Genomic DNA, 23,671 nt, shown 5'->3' on the forward strand with positions numbered 1-23,671 from the left:
CTTGTTTCCCCCCCCCCCCCCCTCCCCGCTAGATCCAAATCTAGCTCTTTTGCTCCCCCCATAATACTTCCGTAAGTCAGCTGACCCCGGCTTTTCCCGTTGAACCCCCCCCCCGTGTGGAAATCTCTCCTCCTCCTTGCGCTCCTCCATCCCCCCTCTCCCTAGCGCGGGAAAAAGCCCGTGCTTTCCGAAGCCAGCCCCGCCCCCTGTGGCGCAGCTCCTGTTGCGGCCTTATCCTAATTCCCCCATCCCCGAGTCTCACCTCCCTCCAGCACCGACTCCCACATTCAAAAACTGTTCCCCCATCCCTATCCATCGTCCCACCCGTAAAACATTCTTTACCCATATTTACAACCCTGTATACAGTCAGCATCTCCCCCACTACCACAGCCCCTCAGTTCGAGTCCAATATTTCCGTTTGGATAAAGGTCTAAGCCTCTTCTGGCGTATCAAAATAGTGGTGTCGTTCCTGGTACGTGACCACAGTCGCGCTGGCTGTAGCATTCTGAATATCACCATTTTTTTATGCAGCACCGCCTTGGCCCGGTTGAAGCCAGCTTTCCTCTTTGCCACCTCCGCGCTCCAGTCCTGGTAGACTCCGATCACCGCATTCTCCCACCTACTGCTCCGCTCCTTCTTGGCCCATCTCAGGACACTCTCTCTGTCCGCGAAACGATGGAACCTCGCCACTATCGCCCTTGGCGGCTCGCCGGCCTTGGGTCTCCTCGCCAGGACCCGGTGAGACCCTTCCAGCCCCAGAGGGGTCGGATAGGCCTCCGCACCCATCAGCGAATGGAGCATCGTGCTCACATACGCCCCAACATCAGTCCCCTCCACTCCTTTCGGGGAGACCCAGAATCCGGAGATTCTTCCTCCGCGACCTGTTCTCCAGGACTTCGAATCTCTCGGCCCACCGCTTGTGCAGCGCCTCGTGCGCCTCCATCTTCACCGCCAGGCCCAAGATCTCGTCCTCGTTCTCATTACTTTTTTCCTTCACCTCTCGGACCTCTATCACCTGGGCCTTCTGGGTCTCCTTCAGCCCCTCAATCGCCAACAGCATCGGCGCCAGCACCTCCTTTTTAAGCTCCTCCACACAGCGCCTGAGAAACTCCTGCTGGTCCGGCCCCCATGCTGCTCGATCTCCACCCTCCGCCATCTTGTTTTCTCCCCCTCGTTTCTGCCGCTGCTCCAAAGCCTCTTTTTTTTGTCCCTCCACTTCCAGTCCCCTCCATACACAACGGAAGGGGGACCTTACTTCACCTTCCCACACGGGATTGAATCAAAAAAGTGCCGTTGGGGCTCCTCCGGAGAGCCCAAAAGTCCGTTCTAGCGGGAGCTGCCGAAATGTGCAGCTTAGCTCCGCATCGCCGCAACCGGAAGTCCATCCCGGGAGATCTTGAGAAGGAAAGTAAACTGAAGGTTATTCAGGTCAAAGGGCCACTCTGCCTGAGTACACACAAGTCCCAGTCGGGACTGCCAATAAGGCGGCCTCCCTCTGGGATGGCTGTTGTTGCACAAGACAGTGCGCCCAGCTGGGCGGCCTCTGCCTCCTGGCGGGAAGCTCACATTCCATCAGCCCCGTGGGGAGATCGCCCTTGGGCCTCATGACAGGTTAGTTTTGGACATGTTGGAAGGAGAGTGGGTCTGCGGGGTGACTTGTGGATTGAACAAAAGTCTCAGAAGGAACAGGAACAGTTTTGCCTTTACACCTGCCTTACATTGTGAAGAGGTGAGAATGAACAGCCTCCTGTGGTGTTTTTTAGAAGTGTGTGTGAGCTGTTGATGTGCAGTGAATTATGTCACGTGAGCGTTTCTGTCCATCTTTCACTTCTGTGGGACGACAGTGATGCCTGGTTTTTCTGAACTGAATTATTAAGCCAGCAAAGTTCAAGTCTCCAGTTTTGTTGCAATCTAACCTGCCAAGGTCAGTTCTAAGAATGGTCCTGGGGTGCAAGTGGTTGATCATGTGACATTTGGGTCATTGTCAAGTGACAAGACACCATGTGGTTCAATGTGCAGTCAGAGAAATTTCAGCAAGTTGGTACCTTTCATCTCGGTGTCGTCAAAGGTGGAAATGCATTTCTAAAAATGTTTAGAAAATGCAGCCATTTGGTGACAGGCGAGAAAGGTGTTCTATTGTGTTTTAAGCCTTGTATTTCTTGATCAGTCAATAAAGATGCCATTTGGATGCAGCGAATGTTCACATATGGGAAATCATAGAATCCCTGCAGTGCCCATTCGGCCCATCGAGTCTGCATTGACCCTGGGAAAGTGCACCCTACCCTGCCCACACCCCACCCCGATTCCCTTAACCCCAAATAACGGTTGGACACTTGGGGCAATTTAGCATGGCACATTCACCAAACCTGCATCTCTGGACTGTGGGAGGAAACTGGAGCATTCGGTGGAAACCCACGCAGACACAGGGAGAAAGTGCAAACTCCATACAGTCACCCAAGGCTGGAATCGAACCTGGGTTCCCGGCCCTGTGAGGCAGCAGTGCTAACCACTGTGCCAGTGCAGCTGTTTACGTCGTTGTCAGAAATAGCATTGTGATCATGACCAGATGATGTCGATTGACAGTGTGTCCCATCACAAACAGAATTAGAATTTTCTGTCCTCCCCGTAATCAGCGTGTTTTGTATGTGACGTCTGTGTGTTTTGAAATTAAATGAAAATCGCTTGTTGTCACAAGTAGGCTTCAAATGAAGTTACTGTGAAAAGCCCCTAGTTGCCACATTCCAGCACCTGTTCGGGGAGGCTGTTCCAGGAATCGAGCCGTGCTGCTGGCCTGCCTTGGTCTGCTTTCAAAGCCAGCGATTTAGCCCTGTGCTAAACAGCCCCTTAAGGCTGCGGTAGTTCCTCTTTGGCCTCATCAAGTCTTTGGGCAGTCTATACTTCATGTATATTGGTGTAAACAGCCCATTATCACTCAGTATGTAACACTTGCACACAAAAATCAATCGGTTCCCCCAAACCAATTTCACTGAAGCAAGTGTTTTTTAAAATTCATTCAGAGGGTGTGGGCATCGTTGACAAGGCCAACATTAATTCCCAGTCCCGAAGTGCCCTGGAGAAGGTTATGGTTATTCACCTTCTTGAATCTCGAAGGGCACTTGGGATTCAACCAGATTGTTGTGCGTTTGGAGTTACATACAAGCCAGACTGGGAAGCATGGTATTTTTCTCCCCGAAAGGACACTTACCAGATGGCTTTTCACAACAAATTGGTAATTCCATGGTCACCATTAGTGATACTATCGTTTCACTCTCGCTTTATTTCATTCGCTGAATCGAACAAGCTGTTATAATGGGATTTCAAGTCGTGGCTCCAGATCATCTGTCTCAGCCTCTGGATTACTCGTCCAGTAATGTGACCAGCAGGCTGCCGTATCTTTGTTGATCATCGGCTTTATCGCCACGCAAGCTTGAAACCATTGACGACGGCCCTGTTAGCTGTCTGTTTGCTGTTCCATCCCCTCTCCTGGTGTTGAGCCGGTCACTGACTGACTTGATGTACTCCAGCTAGTTATTAATATTAATAATCATAACCTTTATTACTGTCACAAATAGGCTTACGTTAACACTGCAATGATACTGTGAAAATCCCCGAGTCGCCACACTCCGGCACCTGTTCAGGTACACTGAGCAAGAATTCAGAATGTCCAATTCACCCAACAAGCTCGACTTTCGGGACTTGTGGGAGGAAATCGGAGCGCCCGGAGGAAACCCACGCAGACACGGGGAGAACGTTTTCTTACCCAATTGTCCCATTGAGTGATTGTCCCAATTTAAATCTCAGCGGCAAGCATTTTGTAGCACAGTGGTGCAGTGGCGAGCACTACTGCCTCACGGCGCCGAGGACCTGGTGGGGAATTGCATTTTGTAGCGCACAATGACTTACATGAGACGAGAAGCGATGAAGTCTATCTAGGCTTTATTAAGCGAGACTTGTTCCCCAGCAGCTCAGCAACAGAATGAGGCTGCGGGGAGAACTCGAGCTCTTATACTCCACCTTCAGGGCGGAGCCAGAAGTCGGCAGATCCAACCAGGACCCGGGACCTGTCAGCCAATAGCCTCTCGGCTTCACAGGTACCATATTACCCCTAATACATACCAGCACACATTTCTAATAATGTTTGCTGTTGACTGTTGTGATATCATTTAGGAGCTGTCACTGGTGCTAACCATGTTGCACTTCTGGTGGTGTTTGCCACTTATGATGTATTTGTGGGTTCTTTCAGGTGTTGAAATGAGGAAATCTTGACACAAATGAACTGTTTATTGTTAATTTGAACTATTTACACATCCAAGGTATGGTCATGCATGGAATTGTTCTATGTGTGCCTTTGAGCATCATACTGTGGGCCGGTGCTGTTCTCCAGACCCTGACACTGCCGAGCACCATGACGTTACAAAGCATGCAGGCACATTACAGGGCAACTTGATGCTTTTATAGTATTCCTTCTTCTTCAGGTCTTGCAGTCCACTGCCTTTGGACTTTGCTTGCATTTGGTTAAGAAGCTTAAGATTTGGGCAGCACGGTAGCACAAGTGGATAGCACTGTGGCTTCACAGTGCCAGGGTCCCAGGTTTGATTCCCCGCTGGGTCATTGGCTGTGCGGAGTCTGCACGTTCTCCCCGTGTCTGCGTGGGTTTCCTCCGGGTGCTCCGTTTCCTCCCACAGTCCAAAGACGTGCAGGTTAGGTGGATTGGACATGATAAATTGCCCTTAGTGACCAAAAAGGTTAGGAGGGGTTATTGGGTTACGGGGATAGGGTAGAAGTGAGGGCTTAAGTGGGTCGGTGCAGACTTGATGGGCCGAATGGCCTCCTTCTGCACTGTATGTTCTATGTTCTAGATTGATGTGGTCTCTGGTGAATGGGTGACTGGTGTTTGAATACACAAGTGAAGCTTTTGTCATTTTGGGCCATGAACATTTAATAGTGTACTATATAACCAGCTGAGCCAAGAAACACATCATTCCCTCCTTCCCTTCCGGGGGCTGAGCCTTATATAACCTCTCATAAAATGCCTTGAACACCCCGTTCACTCTCTCCGCTCCCCGTTCCATCTCTCCCTCCTCATCTCTCACCCCACCTATCTCCCTCGCTGCTCCCCTCTTCCTCAATTGGTGGGCCAGTAGCCGACTCGCCTTCTCTCCATACTCATACTGTACACCCTGTGCCCTCCTCCACTGTGCCTCTGCCTTACCCGTGGTCGGCAGGTCAAATTCCACATGTAGCTTTTGTCTTTCCCTGTACAGTCCCTCCTCCGGTGCCTCCGCATATTGCCTGTCCACCCTCAAAAGTTCTTTCAACAATCGCTCCCTTTCTTTACCCTCTTGCTTCCCTTTATGTGCCCTTATGGATATCAGTTCCCCTCTAACCACCGCCTTCAATGCCTCCCAGACCACTCCCACCTGAACCTCTCCATTGTCATTAAGCTCCAAGTACCTTTCGATGCACCCCCTCACCCTTAAACATACCCCCTCATCCGCCAATAAGCCCATATCCAGTCTCCAGAGTGGGTGCTGTTCTTTTTCCTCTCCTACCTCCAGGTCTACCCAATGTGGAGCGTGGTCCGAAATGGCTATGGCGGTATATTCCGTCCCTGTCACCTTAGGAATCAGTGCCCTTCCCAAGACAAAAAAGTCTATCCGTGAGTATACTTTGTGAACGTGGGAGAAAAATGAGAACTCCTTACTCCGAGGCCTACTAAATCTCCAGGGGTCTACCCCTCCCATCTGCTCCATGAAGTCCTTGAGCACCCTGGCCGCTGCCGGCCCTGGATCAAGCACCGTATTGAAGTCTCCCCCCATTACCAACTTTCCCGCCTCCAGGTCCGGGATTCGTCCCAACATACGCCTCATAAAATTTGCATCATCCCAGTTCGGGGCGTATACGTTCACCAGAACCACGGCCTCCCCTTGCAATCTGCCACTCACCATCACATATCTACCCCCACTATCCGCCACTATGGTCTTTGTCTCAAACAGTACCCGTTTCCCCACTAAGATAGCCACCCCCCTGTTATTCGCATCTAAACCCGAATGAAACACCTGCCCCACCCATCCTTTACGTAGTCTGACCTGGTCTATCAGTTTCAGATGCGTCTCCTGCAACATAACCACATCTGCCTTTAATTTCTTTAGGTGAGCGAGTACCCGTGCCCTTTTAATCGGCCCGTTCAGCCCTCTCACGTTCCACGTGAGCAGCCGGGTTGGGGGGCTCTTTACCTCCTCCCCCCCCCCCCCCCCCCCCCTCCCCCTTGTCGACTAGCCATCCCCTTTTTTAACTCAGCTCCTCACCCGGTTCCCACGTACCCGTATATCCCCCCGACGGCGCCCTCCCGCCTCGACCACCCCATCCCATAACTGCTCCCCCTTCTCCTTAGAAGCAGCAACCCAGTTAACCCCCCCTCTGCTAGATCCCCCTCTAGCGTAGTTGCACCCCCCATGTTGCTCCCAGAAGTCAGCGAACTCTGGCTGACCTCGGCTTCCCCCCTTGTCCTCGGTCCCCACTGTGCGAGGCCCCTTCCTTCCTGCATCCCTGTTCCTGCCATAATTACCATAGCGCGGGAACAAAGCCCGCGTTTCCCACTCGGCCCCGCCCCTAATGGCCGGCGCCATCAGTTCCTCATACTCCTCCCCCCCCCCCAACATGGGGAAGAGAGAAAAGTTACAGGGTCGCAAAATCAACAAATTGAAAAACCATCTCCCTCCCACCCACCCCTTTTCTCGCCCCACATAATCACCCCACCACTTTGTCCCAAAAGCTCTTTCTCTCGCCAGACTATTCCAGCTTCTCGTCCACAATGAATGTCCACGCCTCTTCTGCCGTCTCAAAGTAGTGGTGCTTCCCTCGGTGTGTGACCCACAATCTCGCCGGTTGCAACATTCCAAACTGGATCTTCTTTTTGTGAAGCACCGCCTTAGCCCGATTAAAGCTTGCCCTCCTTCTCGCCACCTCCGCACTCCAATCCTGGTATACGCGGATCACCGCGTTCTCCCACCTACAGCTCCTACAGTTTTCTTCGCCCATCTGAGGACCGTCTCTCTGTCATTGTAGCGGAGAAACCTCACCACTACAGCTCGAGGTATTTCTCCAGCCTTCGGTCTTCGCGCCAGAAGCTCCCTCCACCTCCAAAGGGCCCGTCGGGGCCTCCGATCCCATTAGCGAGTGAAGCATCGTGCTCACATATGTCCCGACGTCCGCCCCTTCTGCACCCTCGGGAAGACCCAGGACTCTTAAATTCTTCCTCCTCGAATTATTCTCCAGTACTTCCAACCTTTCCACACACCTTTTGTGCTGTGCCTCGTGCGTCTCTGTCTTCGCCACCATGCCCTGTACTTCATCCTCATTTTCAGCAGCCTTTGCCTTCACGACCCGAAGCTCCAGCTCTTGGGTCCTCTGCTCCTCCTTTAGCCCTTCAATCGCCTGTAATATCGGGGCCAACAGCTCCTTCTTCAACTCCTTCTTCAGCTCTTCCACACAACGCCGCAGGAACTCTTGTTGGTCCGGGCCCCATAACAAACGGCCACCTTCCGACGCCATCTTGCTTTGAGCTTCCCTTCCTTGCCGCTGCTCCAGAGGATCCTCCGCAATCCGGCCGCTATCCTCTCCCTTATCCATGCGTGTCTGGGGGGATTCCCTTCTGTTTTACCGCACAGTGTTTTTGGCCGTTTAAATTGCCGTTGGGGCTCCTATTAAGAGCCCAAAAGTCCGTTCCAACGGGAGCTGCCGAAACGTGCGACTTAGCTGGTCATCGCCGCACCCGGAAGTCTCTGCTGCAGGATTCTTAACTGTTGACCTGCTCTTGTGGCCACAGTATTTATATTGCTATAATTTTTTGGTCAATGGTAATCCCCAGGATGTTGATAGGAGGAGATTGAGCGATGGTAATGCCATTGACTGTCAAGGGCCGATTGTTCGAACCTCCTGTTGGAGATGGTCATTGCATGGCATGAATGTTAATTGCCACTGGTCAACCTAAACACGGATATAGTCCAGAGTTTGCTGCATTTGAACATGGACTGCTTCAAAACCAGAGGAGTCCCAGTCAGCCCCACTTTTAACATTATAGAAGGAAGGCCATTGATTTTAAAATAAATTTAAAGTCCCCAATTTTTTTTTCCCAATTAAGGGGCAATTTAGCGTGAAAAAAAGGTGACTGGTTCGAGTCATACCTGGCAAAAAAGATGGTTGCAGTGGCTGTAGGTCAATCATTTCAGTTCCAGGACATCATTACAAACGTTTGTTTGTCAGGGTAGTGCCTGACGCCCAACCATCTTTAGCTGCTTCATCAATTACCTTCTCAGAGTAGCACGGTGGTGCAGTGGTTAGCACTCGTGCCTCACGGCGCCGAGGTTCCAGGTTCGATCCTGGCTCTGGGTCACTGTCCGTGTGGAGTTTGTACATTCTCCCTGTATTTGCGTGCGTTTCGCCCCCACAACCCAAAAAAAATGTGCAGGCTAGGTGGATTGGCCACGCTAAATTGGCCCTTAATTGGAAAAAATGAATTGGGTACTCTTAAAAAATAAAAAAGGAATCCAGGATGAGGTCTTTGGAAACAAACTGTCTTTCTATAGCATCTGCACAGTCTATGATACAGCCAGCTTCTTTCACAGCCCCTGGTCGAGGAGTCCTTCACTCCTCTTCCGAGAAAGGTCTGCGTGTTCCCCAGCTGTTGGAGAGTGTATTGCTCTCTGACTCACGGCACTATTGGACACACAAGTGGTGTTCCACACCCACTCCCCTTCACTAATATGATTTTGAGCAATTAAATTTGATTGTGTGATTGTGGACTGCAATCTGATTGCAACACAGACGCTTGTCTTTAGCTGGCAGTTGTGAAGGATACAGAGAGACTGGAGGGTTGAGCAGTTTATTGTGGCTTGTGTTAAGTTGAGGTTTTAGAAGTTGAGGTTTGAGAGGAGAGACCTGGGGCGTCATTCTCCGCCGGTGGGAGTCTCCATTTTGCCGGCTCCCGGGGGTTTCCCGACGGCGTGGGGCTGCCCCACAATGGGAAACCCCATTGACCGGCCGGTGTTACGGAGACTCCCGCCGGCCGGTCGGGGCAGAAATGTGGCGGGGCGGGTAGGAGAATTTCGCCCCATGAGTCCAGAAGAAGGGAGTCTTGTCCAACAAAGAGAAAACAGGCAATGATGTGAAACGAAGAACGGAAAGAATTGCTTTGTGCCCCAGGAACGGAGGTTGAAGTGTTTTTCAATTGTAGCAGTGAAGTCAGAGTAATTGAAAAAAAAATAAAAAAAATTAGTGTACCCAACTCATTATTTCCAATTAAGGGCCAATTTAGCGTGACCAATCAACCTAGCCCGCACATCTTTTTTGGTTTGTGGGGGTGAAACCCACGCAAACACGGGGAGAATGTGCAAACTCCACACGGACAGTGACCCAGAGCCGGGTTCGAACCTGGGACCTCGGCGCCGTGAGGCAGCAGTGCTAACCACTGTGCCACCGTGCTGCCCTGAAGTCAGTGGAATTTGAGTAAGTGACTGGAAGTAAGTTGATCTTACTGTACTGGAAAGGAAAGATTTAATTGCACATCAGGTGATAGACACCGTCAAAGTCATATCAGAAATCTCTCCTTGTTGCATTTGTGAGTCACAACTGAGATGCTCATGCACTTAGACATGTTAAATAATGTCATTTGTTGTATGATTTCTGTGCATTTTGGATTGCAGTCAAGTTGAGGAAAAGTCTGGCCTTGCTTTTCAGCACCCTCTGGTGTTGAAAATAAGTCAAGTCAAGAATATTTGGACTGAGTGATAGGTTGCAATGCCTTGGAGGTTTTGATTCTGGGAGTTTGGTGGGACTGGCTGTTGTGAGATGTGATTGACATTTTAGCTTGTTCAGTACCAAAGGAGCTATCCAGGGAGAAAGAAAATTTCAGTCATTGAATATCAAAAATGTACATAAATTTAATTGTTAAAGTCAGTCCAAGGGAAAGGCTACTTCCAGTTTCAGCTGACAGGTGGAAGGTGAAGGAAATGCAGACAGTCCTTCACAGTGTTGTGGAGTAGAGTCTTCACCTGCAAAAAGGGAGAAGAAAATGAGTGTCCATCTGCCCTGGTGACCCCCCCCCCCCCCCCCCCAAAAATAATAAGTGTCCCAAGTTCTCCCTCTGTCCCTCCCCAATCCTGGTGCCCCAAGTGTCTTTGTGTGCCCCGCAGCTCCCCTCTGCCAGCAGAGCCACTCTGCCCCGTGTGGTTTGGGTACCCACTGCTCCCATGTCCAAGAGCCGCAAGTGCCTCTCTGACTCACCCCTACCCCCTGGCTACCCACTTGCCTCCCTTGGTCCCACCCCTGTGTCCCCCTCCAGCCTGGTGTTAAATAAGTTAAGAGCTTATGGTGTTCATTGTACGATCCTGGCATGGATAGCGGATTTGCTGACTGGCAGAAGGCAGAGAGTGGGGATAAAGGGATCTTTTTCAGGATGGCAGCCAGTGACTTAGCGGTCTGCCTCAGGGGTCGGTGCTGGGACCACAACTTTTCACAATATACATTAATGATCTGGAAGAAGGTACTGAAGGTATTGTTGTTAAGTTTGCAGATGATACGGACTTCCGGTGGCGTGGGCGAGCAGGGCGGCCGCAACAACAAGAGCTCCCACCGGTGGCCGCGATTCGCGGCGATTTCGGGGAAATCCCAGTGTCCTCACGCACTCCCCGACTGTCGGCCTTTGGGGTCGTCGCGAGCAGCCAGCGGGGCCGGTTTAAAAACCGGCGAAGAAACCCGCGCGGGTGGCAGGGGCTGAGGCGCTGGGCCTGGCGTGGTGTCGAGGTCAGAGCAGCGGGGGCGGAGCTACGAGGAGGCTGAGGCGGCAGGCCCGAGGCCAGGGCACTATGTAGGGAGGGTGCTCCACGTCGGATGGCGCCCACCTAGGAAAAAGAAAGAAGGTTGAAGCCTGGTCCCAGGGGAGCTCTGGGTGAATGCAGAGGAGAAAGAAAGAACGTTTAAGGAAGTTTGGTGAAAGTTTTTTTTTCTGTCCCCCTTTTTTTTTCAAAAAAAATAATGTCAGATTGATGAAGGATAGGAGGGTGAAGGGGGAAGAGGAGAAAAGAAAGAAGATAAAAAAACAATAAGCCGCTAAAGGATGCGAAGAGCAGCGTCGAAGAAAGGAGGAAACGTGGGTTCGCCGCCGAAGGATAAGACGAGCAAAAGTGTTGACAGGATGGCGGAAGCCGAACTGCAAGGCGGGGCCGAACTACTTACAGTGGAGAAAATGACCGAGGTAATGGCGGTGGAGCTAGAAAAACAGTTTGTGAGGCACTTGGAGGCCTTGAGGAAAGAGACGGCGGTCGTGTTGAGGTCATTGGTGGAGGAGGCAATCGGCCCGATGAGGGTGGAGGTGGCAAAGGCATTGGCTGAGGTGAGAGAGCAGGGCGAGAAGATGAAGGAGGTGGAGGAGGCCGTGACACGACACAGCGACCAGGTCACCTCGATGGGGGACGAGCTGCGGAGGGTGGTGGAGGTTAGAGGACTCCGAGCAAAGCTGGAAGACTTGGAAAACTGCTCAAGGCGGCACAATTTGAGGATTGTGGGCTTGCCGAAGGGACAGAGGGCCCAAGGCCAACGCAATACTTCGCTAAGAAGTTGGCGGAGCTGATGGGGGAGGGTGAGAGCCCCACCCTGTACGAGCTAGACCGAGCTCATCGGCCATTAAGGCCGAAGCCCAAAGTGAACGAGCCGCCAAGGGCAGTAATTATCTGCTTCCATAAGTTTTGCATGAAGGAGACGGTATTAAGCTGGACGAAGCAGGAGTGTGAGGTGCTGTGAGATGGTACTGCGGTTCAGATCTCCCAGGACGTGACGGTGGAGTTGGCAAAAAGACGAGCGGCGTTTGGGTGAGTGAAGGCGGCTTTGTACAAGAAGGGGGTGCGATTTAGTGTGGTGTACCCGGCGAAGTTGAGAGTAACATATAACGTCAAAGACTTTTATTTTGAGACAGCGGAGGCGGCTGAGGCGTTCGTGAGGGCAGAAGGCTTGGGACAGATGTGAAGAGCGGAACTGGAAGAGAGACTGTGGACTGTGTTTCAGCGGCTGGAAAATGTACAAATGTTACAACTTTCTTTTTACTGATTTGTATTGAAATTTACTTCTCTTTGCATTTTTACAGAGTTCAAGTTAATGGTGTTCTGTGTTACGACGGTTAAGTGTTATGTTAGTGAATTGTAGGGGTTGGATTGTTGGGTTTGTTTTGGAGTTTCTTTCTCTGGGACTGGGTGGAAGGGGGCGAGAGGTCTTGGCGGGGGGGCGAAGCTGGAAAAGAGGAAGGAACTACAGGCGCGCTTCGACCAACTGTCCACCAGGAAGGCGGTGCGCCAACTGAGACGAGCAAGGGGTGCAGTTTATGAACATGGAGATCACCTGAGGAAGGAGCAGCGCTCCGAAAGCTAGTGACATCGAAACAAACCTGTTGGACTTTAACCTGGTGTTGTAAGACTTCTTAATGTGCTCATTCATATGGGGAGGGAAGGTGGCCAGAGTGAGAAAGGTGCTGCTACAGAGGGGAAGGCAGGCAGGGGGGTTGGGTCTCCCGAACCTGTTGTACTACTACGGGCGGCGAATGTGGAGAGGGTGCGGAGCTGGGTCAGAGGGGTTGATTCCCAGTGGGTCAGAATGGAGGAGGGTTTGTGCAGGGGGTCGGGGCTGAAGGCACTAAAGTCAGTTAGTGAATGGGGGTGAGGTGAGAGGAGGGCTGCGGACGTTGGAGCCTGGATAGCAGGCTTCAATGGGCCTACGAGGCGAGCAAGAGTGGGTGGAGGGATGGATGTTGGGGGATGTTTTTGTAGGGGGGGGTTCTTGGGAGGGTGGGAAGGGGTTCGATGTTAACAATGGACAGGGGCGGGTCAGGCTTATGGGGCAGGTATGGTGATGGTGGATAAGAAAGGTGGGGGTGGGTGGGGGGGGGGTGAGAGACCCCCAGTAAGGATAGTCACGTGGAACGTGAGAGGGTTAGGAGGTCTGGTCAAGAGGTCAAGGGTGCTTGCACATCTTAAAAGTTTGAAAGCCGATGTAGCAATGCTGCAGGAGACTCACTTGAGGGTGAAGGACCAGGTGAGACTTAAAAAGGGCTGGGTTAGCCAAGTGTTTCACTCCGGATTTGATGGAAGGGCTCGAGGGGTAGCGGTGTTGGTCAGCGAAAGGGTACGCTTCCAGATAGAGAAGGTGGTGGCAGATCAGGGGGGGTAGATATGTGATTGTGGCAGTGGCGCTGTTAAGTGTATACGGTCCCAATTGGGACGATGTGGGATTCGCGAGGAAGGTGTTTAGGGCTATTCCCGACTTGGACACGCATGAGCTGATTGTGGAGGGGGGGGGACTGGAACTTGGTGCAGGAGCCAAGGTTGGACAGATCACGGCCGCGCTCCCTGGTCCCATCAGGGGGGGTGAAGGCGCTGGCTGGGATAATGGTGGAAATGGGAGGGGTGGCCCCTTGGAGGTTCCTGCACCCAAGGGAACGGGAGTACTCGTTTTTCTCAGCGGTCCATAAGGTATACTCGCGGATCGACTTTTTTGTGGTGGGGAAGGCTTTGCTGGCTGGAGTCAAGGGGTCGGAATACTCTGCAATTGCAGTGTCAGATCATGCTCCGCATTGGGTGGATATGGTGCTGGAGAAGGGGGCAGCGCAGAGACCGGGGTGGAAACTGGATGTGGGGCTTTTGGGGAACCAAGTGTTCTGTGAGAAAATTGAAAAGGTAATTAAGGAATATGTCGGTTTCAATTGTACGGGTGAGGTGTCGAAGGCAGTCGTCTGGGAGGCTCTAAAGGCAGTGGTGAGAAGTGAGGTAATTTTGTTTAAGGCCAGGGTGGATAAAGAGGAGAGGGTGGAGCGGCAGAGGGTAATAGATGAGATGTTGGAGGTAGATAGGAGGTATGCAGAGGATGGGGACCCGGCGAAGCTGGAAAAGAGGAAGGAACTACAGGCGCGCTTCGACCGACTGTCCACCAGGAAGGCGGTGCGCCAACTGAGACGAGCAAGGGGTGCAGTTTATGAACATGGAGATCACCTGAGGAAGGAGCAGCGCTCCGAAAGCTAGTGACATCGAAACAAACCTGTTGGACTTTAACCTGGTGTTGTAAGACTTCTTAATGTGCTCATTCATATGGGGAGGGAAGGTGGCCAGAGTGAGAAAGGTGCTGCTACAGAGGGGAAGGCAGGCAGGGGGGTTGGGTCTCCCGAACCTGTTGTACTACTACGGGCGACGAATGTGGAGAAGGTGCGGAGCTGGGTCAGAGGGGTTGATTCCCAGTGGGTCAGAATGGAGGAGGGTTTGTGCAGGGGGTCGGGGCTGAAGGCACTAGCAACAGCGCCGCTCCCGATAGCTCCGGGGAAATATTCAGGGAGTCCGGTAATAATAGCTTCATTGAAAATCTCGAGGCAGTTTCGCCAACACTTTGGGTTGGGTTTAGGGTCAAGGGAAATGCCGATTCGGGGGAACCACAGATTTGAGCCAGGGAGGTGGGATGGAAGTTTTCAGAAATGGGAAGAGAAGGGGATTAAGACGCTAAAAGATTTGTTTCTTTGGGGTCGGTTTGCAGGATTGAGGGAGCTGGAAGCGGAGTATGGGCTAGAGCAGGGAGAAGCGTTTAGGTACATGCAGGGTCGGGATTTTGCCAGGAAGGAGATACAGAGCTTCCCAGAGGAACTGGCCTCCACATTGCTGGAGGAGGTGTGACAAGGGGACTGGAGAAGGGGGCAGTGTCAGCGGTGTACGGAGCGATTTTGGAAGAGGATAAGGCACAACTGGAAGGGATCAAAGCAAAGTGGGAGGAAGAGTTGGGAGAGGTTATAGAGGAGGGGGCCTGGTGTGAGGTGCTCTGGAGAGTGAATGCCTCCACCTCATGTGCGAGGTTGGGGCTGATACAGCTGAAGGTGGTATATAGAGCGCACCTCACAAGGGCGAGGATGAGCCGATTTTTTGAAGGAGTAGAGGATGTGTGTGAGCGTTGCAGGGAGGGGCCCCGCAAATCATGTTCATATGTTTTGGTCCTGTCCAAAGCTAGGGGAGTACTGGAAGGAGGTGTTTAGGGTAATTTCCAAGGTGGTGCATGTGAAACTGGACCCGGGTCCCCAGGAGGCCATATTCGGGGTGTCGGACCAGCCAGGGTTGGAAATGGGTGCGGAGGCAGATATCATAACCTTCGCCTCGTTGATCGCCCGAAGGCGGATCCTGCTGGGATGGAGAGCAGCCTCTCCACCCAGTGCCCTGGCGTGGCGGGGGGACCTGTTGGAATACTTGACCCGTGAGTCAAGTTAAGTTCGAACTGAGGGGAAGCTCGGAGGGGTTCTACAAGTCATGGGCACTATTTATTATGCACTTTCAAGAACGGGATAACATCGAACATTAGTTGGGGGAGGGGGGCTGGGTAGATTAAGGGTGACTCCGGGTAATCCCCGATTCCTTTTTGTCATTTGTTTATGTAAACATGTGGGCTGATGTTTGGGGGAGGATGGGATTGACATATCGTGCTGATTATTGTTTATTGTTGATGGGTGTAAATGCAGGAAAAAAATGTGAAAAAGGAGAATAAAAATATTTTTAAAAAATAATAAAATTTGCAGATGATACAAAAATGTGTAGAGGGACAGCAGGTAGTGTTGAGGAAGCAAGCGGGCTGCAGAAGGATTTGGACAAGCTAGGAGAGTGGGCAATGAAGTGGCAAATGAAATACAATGTGGAAAAGTGTGAGGTTATGCACTTTGGAAGGAGGAATTTAGACATAGACTGTTTTCTAAATGGGGAACTGCTTCGGAAATCAGAAGCACAAAGGGACTTGGGACTTGTTCACGATTCTCTTAAGGTTAACGTGCAGATTCAGTCAGCAGTTAAGAAGGCAAATGCAGTGTTAGCATTCATGTCGCGAGGGCTAGAATACAAGATCAGGGATGTACTTCTGAGGCTGCATAAGGCTTTGTTTGGTCAGACCACATTTGGAGTATTGTGAGCAGTTTTGGGCCCCGTATCTAAGGAAGGATGTGCTGGCCTTGGAAAGGGTCCAGAGGAGGTTCACAAGAATGTCTCTGGAATGAAGAATTTATTGTATGAGGAACGGTTGAGGACTCTGGGTCTGTACTCGTTGGAGTTTAGATGGATGAGGGGGGATCTTACAGGATACTGCGAGGCCTGGATAGAGTGGACGTGGAGAGGATGTTTCCACTTGTAGGAAAAGCTAGAAGCAGAGGACACAATCTCAGACTAAAGGGACGATAGAGATGAGGAGGAATTTCTTCAGCCAGAGGGTGGTGAATCTGTGGAACTCTTTGCCGCAGAAGGCTGTGGAGGCCAAATCACTGAGTGTCTTCAAGATGGAGATAAATAGGTTCTTGATTGATAGGGATATCTGGGATTATGGGGAGGAGGCAGGAGAATGGGGATGAAAAAATATCAGCCATGATTGAATGGCGGAGCAGTCTCGATGGGCCGAGTGGCCTAATTCTCCTTCTATGTCTTATGGGGCCCTTCCTACCCTATGTCCCCCTCTACTCCGGTGCCTCCCCTTTCCCAGTTGCCCGTTTGCACCCCTCACCTGCAGCTTCTGCATCTCAGGTGTCCAAGATTCACGTCCTGATATTGGTCTTCTTTGAAAGGAATATCTAACATGCTCAGATGAGACAAACGCTTTGGTCACAGTGATACAACTGGTGAAGTACTGTACCTGAGAATAAAACATGTGGTTACACAGAATTCCCCAGCATAGAAAGCTGCCACCAACTGCTCCTTAAAAATAACTATTCAGTAATATTATAAATAATTATATAATATAATAATGGGGGCAGCACGGTGGTGCAGTGGTTGGCACTGCAGCCTCATGGCGCCGAGGTCCCAGGTTCAATCCCAGCTCTGGGTCACTGTCCGTGTGGAGTTTGCACATTCTCCCCGTGTTTGCGTGGGTTTCGCCCCCACAACCCAAAGATGTGCAGGCGAGGTGGATTGACCACGCTAAATTGCCCCTTGATTGGAAAAAATGAATTGGGTATTCTAAGTTTTAAATATATATATATATAATATAATGATACAAATGCTGAATTTATTCATGTGGAAAGTTAAAAAGACACTGAGCCCTGACCATTGCATACCTGATAATTGGTTGCCACAGGAATGAGGACTGCATCACCGCCAAATTGTAACACAACTCTGCTCCGGATTCCACATTCTTCAAACAACCTTGTCCGCAGAACCTGGTCCAGGTAATATCTCTGTCTGCACATTTCATCCTGACCAGCAATGGCCTTGGCATCTCCCTCACCTGCCACCTATTCACAACATAGACTTGTATTTACAACTGTTCACCAATTCATTCACATCTGCACCTCACACATGATCACTTTACATTTCCACTGTCCTCACTCAGCAGCTAATACATAAAGATCAGCAGGAGGTTCTTTGGTACTTCATTATGGTCATGGCTGATCCTCTAGCTCAGCTCCCCATGACACCTTTCCAGTCTAGAAATCTATCACCTTGAACATATTCAGGGATTTTCTGGCCTCCCATCCTTCTGTTTCTCGGCAGGGCACCGTTTGCTGGCAGTGAGATTCTCTGTTCCCGTCGCTGTCCAAGGGAATTCCTGTTGAAGCCACTCCCATGGGAAACCCCCGTCTGGGATGCGTTGCCATTGGGACTGGAGAATCCCGCCGCCAGTGAACGGATGCAGAATTCCAGCCTTGGCCTCCACAGGTTCACCACCCCTCATCGCAATGCTGAATGGCTCACCCCAAAAACTGAGGCCGTGACACCCTTATTCTAGACCCACCAGGCAGGAGGATCATTATCCCAGCAGACATTCAGTTTGCCCTGTCAGAATATCGTTTCAGTGAGATTCCCCTCTCGCTCTTCTAAACTCAAGTGAATACAGGCCGAGTCGACCCAATCTCTCCTCAGAGGGGAGCAGCAGAAATTCTACGGGAAGATGACAGTGGAGAACTGGGAAGAACTCTTGGGGCGAGCAGTTGCAAAGCCAGTACAGGCATGTGAAAGAACACGGGCGGGATTCTCCGTTTCTTTTCTTTTAAATTTTTTTTTACAGTACCCAATTAAGAGGCAATTTAGCGTGGCCAATCCACCTAACCTGCACATCTTTGGGTTGTGGGGGCGAAATCCACGCAAGCACGGGGAGAATGTGCAGACTCCACACGGACAGTGACGCAGGGCTGGGATTCGAACCCGGGACCTCGGTGCCGTGAAGTGGCAGTGCTAACCACTGCACCACCATGCTGCCCTTATGGACATCATTATAGCAGGTCTCTGCATCGGTCTGTGGCCTCCGCATTGGTGTCATCAGCCACGACCACAGTGGATGATCCTGTCACTCAGGAGACGGGCTGGAGTTCCAGGATTTTGACACTGCAACAGTGAAGGAAGGCAATATATTCCCAAGTCGGGGTGGTGAGTGACTTGGAGGGAGCCTTGAGGTGGTGGGGTTCCCAGGTATCTGCTGCTCTTGTCCTTCTAGATGGTCATGGGCTTTGAAGATGCTGCCTGAGGAACCTTGGTGTGCTCCTGCAGTTCATCTTGTAGGAAGTACACACAGCTGTTCGTTGGTGGTGGAGATTTGAATGTTTGTGTAAAGGGTGCCAATCAAGTGGATTAGCCTAACATCATTAGTGGGAAGGTTTTGAAATCCTTCATCAGGGTGGCACGGTGGTGCAATGGTTAGCACTGCTGCCTCACAGTGCTGAGGACCCAGGTTCGGTCCCGGCCCCTGGTCACTGTCTGTGGAGTTTCTCCCCATGTCTGCGTGGGTCTCACGCCTACAACCCAAAGATGTGCAGGTGAGATGGATTGGCCACGCTAAAGTGCCCCTGAATTGGAAAAAAAAATACTTTGCACTTTAAATTTTTTTAAAAAGAGAAAGAAAACAAGCACTGGAGAGGTTTGAGTTAATTAAGGAGAACCTGGCTGGTTTAGGAAAGGGCAGGCCATGCTTGATTAATCAAATTAGATTACCCAATTATTTTTTTCTGCTCCTATCAAATTAAAGTGTTGATTCAGATGAAGGGCATGCAGTGGATGTGAAACACTTCCTTAAAATCCATGTATACAACAAAATACTGCATGATAAGCTGATTAACAAACTTGAGGCTCATGCAATGAGTCAGTATCAGCTTGAATAAACGATTTGACATTAAGACCCAAAAAAAACAGGCAGTGAAGGGCATTGTTATTTTTCAGACTGGAGGATGGTAGACTGAGTGCTGGGATCACTGCTTTTCTTTACTGTGTATAAATACAGAATAAAATGATTACATTTGCTAATGTACAAGAGTGGCAAACAGAGGACGTTGCCTGCAACAAGGCACAAGTGACCAGAATGGACAGACCAGGGGCAGGTGCAATTGAGCAGTATGAGCTCGTATATTTATAGCAGAAGGGATGGGAAATTTTCGTCACAAGTTTGAAAAACTGTGATTATTCTCCTTGGAGCAAAGGAGGACAAGACCAGATATGTGGAGATGCCAGCGCTGGACTGGGATGAGCACAGTAAGAAGTCTAACAACACCAGGTTAAAGTTCAACAGGTTTGTTTCAAATCACTAGCTTTCGGAGCACCTTCATCAGGCTCCTTCCTCTGTGCTTGAAGATTCACATCGATCACCCTGGTTTTTTCTCTGGGGTTTCAGCCAACCTGTCCTCCTGTGGCCAGCAGCAGAATTACCGAGTTTAATGTGCCTGTGTCTCAGCTGAGCAAGAATGAATGACAATACACCAAGCAATGACTTGGAGCTCATGGACTGTCTCAATCAACATCAGCAAAAGCAATTCTAAGCAGTGGATATGCATCCTGTTAAAAAGAATACTGTGTATGCATCTGCCCTGCACTGTGCTTTGGTGAACCAGGCAGAGGGCCACTGCTATGAGCTGATATGCTGACAACTTAGTGCACAAAGACTGAGCAGCTCAATTTTTCAACAGCCACTGCAATATCAGCTTTTTAACAATCCTTTCATTTCTAAGTGAATTAATCTTTTGAATTTTAATTAAATTACAAAAATGTTACTTGCTGCAAGCAAGGATTCAAACCCTTGACTCTGGGAGCATGGCCCTCTGATCATTTTGTAAATGCTCTACCCATTTGACCACAGGCTCCTGCAGCAGTTGGAGTATCTCCGAATATCTTTGTCTTGTGATGACACTTGTGCATTTCAAATGCTAAGTATAAGTTCCGAAAGGTTGTCAGTGTGAAAGGCTTGGTGGCAGAAAGATAAAGCAATGGCCTTCAGATGAGATTGTGGCAGGTTCAAATCCCACAATGGGAGTTTAGTGATTTTTCTGAGAAATTTTGGAGTAACTTTGAATAAAACCGGCAGCCTCTGGTGGTGCTCTCCAGCTATCATTAAGTTTACACTTGATCTTACTCAGCACTAAGTTCACTGACCCCACCATTAAATTAATTAATTAATCTAGCCTGTCCTATCTTGGTCTATGTCTAAGGCCCTAACTGGGACTTGAACCCAGCACCTTTCAGATCTTATCCAAACTCTCTAACCACAGAGCCACCAGACACATGCCTGAAAGGAATACTTTTCGGGTATACTTATATGTTAAAATCTTATTGTCACTTATTAAAAAAAAATTAACCCTTCTACTCAGCTCAATTTAAACTCACCATTAATCTTAAAATGCCACTTTTGCATCCAAACAAGGATGCAATGGGAGTCTTGGTCTACCAGCACTATCTATTTACATTGATGCAGTATCCCTTAAAGGAACTGCATTCTTAATTCATCCCAGCTTGTTGATTTAGTGAACAAAATAAACACAATGCTTAGTTATAAACATCTGTATTTCTGAACCCCGCCCCACATAATGTTTTCCTGTACAGTGCACATGAATTCATCCCACTAAAAAAGAGATCACCTTATGGTTCTTTATATTAAACTTCATTTGCTAGGCTATCCTGTCTCCTCCAACACGTGGAGTGGGGTCAGGTCATTCAACAGCACCTTCCAAAACCACGACCTCTGCCACCGCAGGACATGGCCAGGAGATGCATGGAATCACCACCACCTGGAAGTTCCCCTCCAAGTCACACACCATCCCGACGTGGAAATGTGTCGCTGTTCCTTCACTCTGCCACTGGACAAAATCCTGGAACACTCTCTCTCCCCAACAACACTTCACCAGATGGACTGCAGTGGTTCAAGAAGGCAGCTCACCACCACCTTCTCGTGAGCAATCAGAAATAGGAGACCAATGCCAGCCTAGCCAGTGATCCCAACGCCCTGTGCTAAAAATAAATTTTAAACAATTCTGCTCAATGTCCCCCTTTGACAGGAGAACATTTGACGCTTTTCATATTTGTGAATCAAAATGAACAGAGCAAAGACATAAATTACAAAACCGATTGCTAGTAATCATCATTCATTATTAAAACTGTATATCCTCTCACAAAATAATCCTTTGAATTTATAAAGCAGCTGAATATCAAAGACATGAGAAAACTCTGGTTCTAAACATGCAGCGAAGAGACCGTCATCATGTTTAAACAAGCGATTACACACGAGCACCACCAATGAGCTCTCAAATTACCTCAGTCAGAAAGGGGCTTCAAGGGTTGTCTGTTTCGTTTGGACATTTCAAATACCAATGCCTGCTGCATCGGAAGCATCATGATGGAAGGGGCAATGTAGGGTGGCCAATCCAGCACCCTGTAGTGGGGCTGATACCCACGCAGACATGGGGAGAATGTGCAAACTCCACACGGACAGTGGCCCGGGCCGGGAGTGAACCTGGGTCCCTCTTCTGTTTTAGAGATAATTAGGACCATATTCTTTTCTGGTGGACATTTCTATAAGATGCTGCTGGTTTTCTAAGCCTACAGGTTTTTCTAGCCGCCAGCTTTCTCTCATACTCTACCTTTGTCACACTTTATTGCATTTCATATTAAAAAAAAAAATTAGAACACCCAATTCATTTTCTTTCCAGTTAAGGGGCAATTTTAGCATGGCCAATCCACCGAGCCTGCACATCTTTGGGTTATGGGGGCGAAACCCACGCAAACACGGGATCGAACTTGGGACCTCGGCGCCGTGAGGCAGCAATGCTAACCACAGCGCCACCGTGCTGTCCTTGGATTTCAGATTCTGTCCAATCCTCTGACCTGCCATTAATCTTGCTGGAACTGCCTGTGTTTTCAATGTGATACCATCCTTAAACTTCCTTAGTTAGTGTTGGATGTTGCATCCTTCTCTCTTTCTCACTGCAAAGTACTCTTGTTGAGAATTATGAAATATCACCTTCAGTGTCTGCCACGGAATCTCTACTGACCTACCCCTTAAGTTAGTTTCCACGTTCACTTTAAGCAGTCCTGTCTCTATGGTTGTAATTCTACCACTGAGTTGTGCCTGCCGCTGATCTGGACGTACAGGGTGCATCATGGCGGAGGCCCAAATCGGGCTTCGTGTTGGTCACAGCGCATCACCTTTAGGCTCATTTAAATATGTGTGGCCTACTTCAGCCTGCATTTCCCCAGTGACTGGTAGTCACCAGCTGCACCAGCAAGGCCTCACCTGGGCCTCATTGGCCCGGGCATGATGGCAACTCCGGGGTCTCGGAGGCCATTGGAGCTTCCCGGGTAGTCAGGGACAGGGAAGGGCAGCATTCTGGAACGTCCCCTGGCAGCTGGGAAGTGCCAACAACCTGGCACTACCAGGGTGCCTGATTGGCACTGCCAGAGTTCCAGGTTGGTACTGCCAAGGGTCAGGGCTTGAGGGTGCCATGACCTTGAAAGATGGGGCATGAAGAGTGGGGGGGAGGGGGTGAAGGAGATTCCTGAAAGAAGGGGGGCATTCAGCGACCCACAGCGGGGTGTCCTCACACCACGTGAGGGGAGGGGGGCTACTGCCCATGTGGGGGATTGCATAGTCCATGGGTGTGGGGGACCCTCAAACTCACTTAGAGATCAGGGCACCCTTTCAAAATAGCGCTCCAATCTCTCAGGAGGTAGTTTCACCGGTGAGTTCAGCTTCCCACTGCTGAAAAGTGGGCTAGACCGGGAAGAAACGCCCCAAGGTCCCAAAAATTACTAAGTGTGGGTAATCCAGGTTTGCATCTAACCCAAAAAGGGGCTGAGAAACACCCCGTCAAACCCGCCCAAAATGATACCATTTTTGGGTGAATGGCGTCCCATAATTTTGTAATTTTCTTTATTTACATTTAAAACACTCATCCTCAACCCGATCTTCTCTCCCTCAAACTGAATGTGAAATTCTATCATGAAGACAACTTTATTCAGAGGCCATTAATTATTCCTGTCTCATTGCACATTACCAGGTCAAGAAAAAAGGCTGCTCTCTGGTTGGGTCTAGCATTCAAAAATTGTCCTGAAAGCAGTCTGTGAACTCAATTTCCACGCTACCACTGCCGATCTGATTCATCCAGTCTATATCAAGACTCAAATTAGCCATGATTATTGTTGTGCCTTTCTTCCAAGTCGTCATTATTCCTTCCTGAAAACGCTAACCTGCAGTGTAGAGACTATAAACTACTCTCACAAGCAACTTCCTAACTTTGCTGTTTCTTATTTCTACCCAAACTGATTCGACATCTCGACCTTTGAAACAAGGGTCATCTGTGACTATTGTCAAGTTCAATTGCGTGGACAGCTTGGAGAAGCTGTTCTTTTCCACAAGACAAGTTTGAGAG

The 23,671-nt window shown here is 49.9% G+C and overlaps 1 protein-coding gene across 5 annotated transcripts in view; it reads right to left on the reverse strand.

Moving 5' to 3' along the window:
• Positions 1–9,921: 9,921 nt before the first annotated feature.
• The window catches only part of LOC140396868 (probable JmjC domain-containing histone demethylation protein 2C), an 89,401-nt gene continuing 75,651 nt past the window's right edge, over positions 9,922–23,671 (reverse strand). For 4 of the 5 annotated variants that reach the window (XM_072485660.1, XM_072485664.1, XM_072485661.1 and 1 more), the window contains 3 exons: positions 17,105–17,281; positions 16,555–16,683; positions 9,922–10,052 (listed from right to left, as the gene is read on the reverse strand). In XM_072485660.1, coding sequence (XP_072341761.1) covers positions 9,984–10,052; positions 16,555–16,683; positions 17,105–17,281 — 375 coding nt within the window. In that variant the 3' untranslated portion in view covers positions 9,922–9,983. The remainder of the gene's footprint in view (positions 10,053–16,554; positions 16,684–17,104; positions 17,282–23,671) is intronic. The other variant, XM_072485662.1, reaches the window with a different exon arrangement.

Source organism: Scyliorhinus torazame, chromosome 20 (assembly GCF_047496885.1).
Source record: "Scyliorhinus torazame isolate Kashiwa2021f chromosome 20, sScyTor2.1, whole genome shotgun sequence".
Taxonomy (NCBI): Eukaryota; Metazoa; Chordata; class Chondrichthyes; order Carcharhiniformes; family Scyliorhinidae; genus Scyliorhinus; species Scyliorhinus torazame.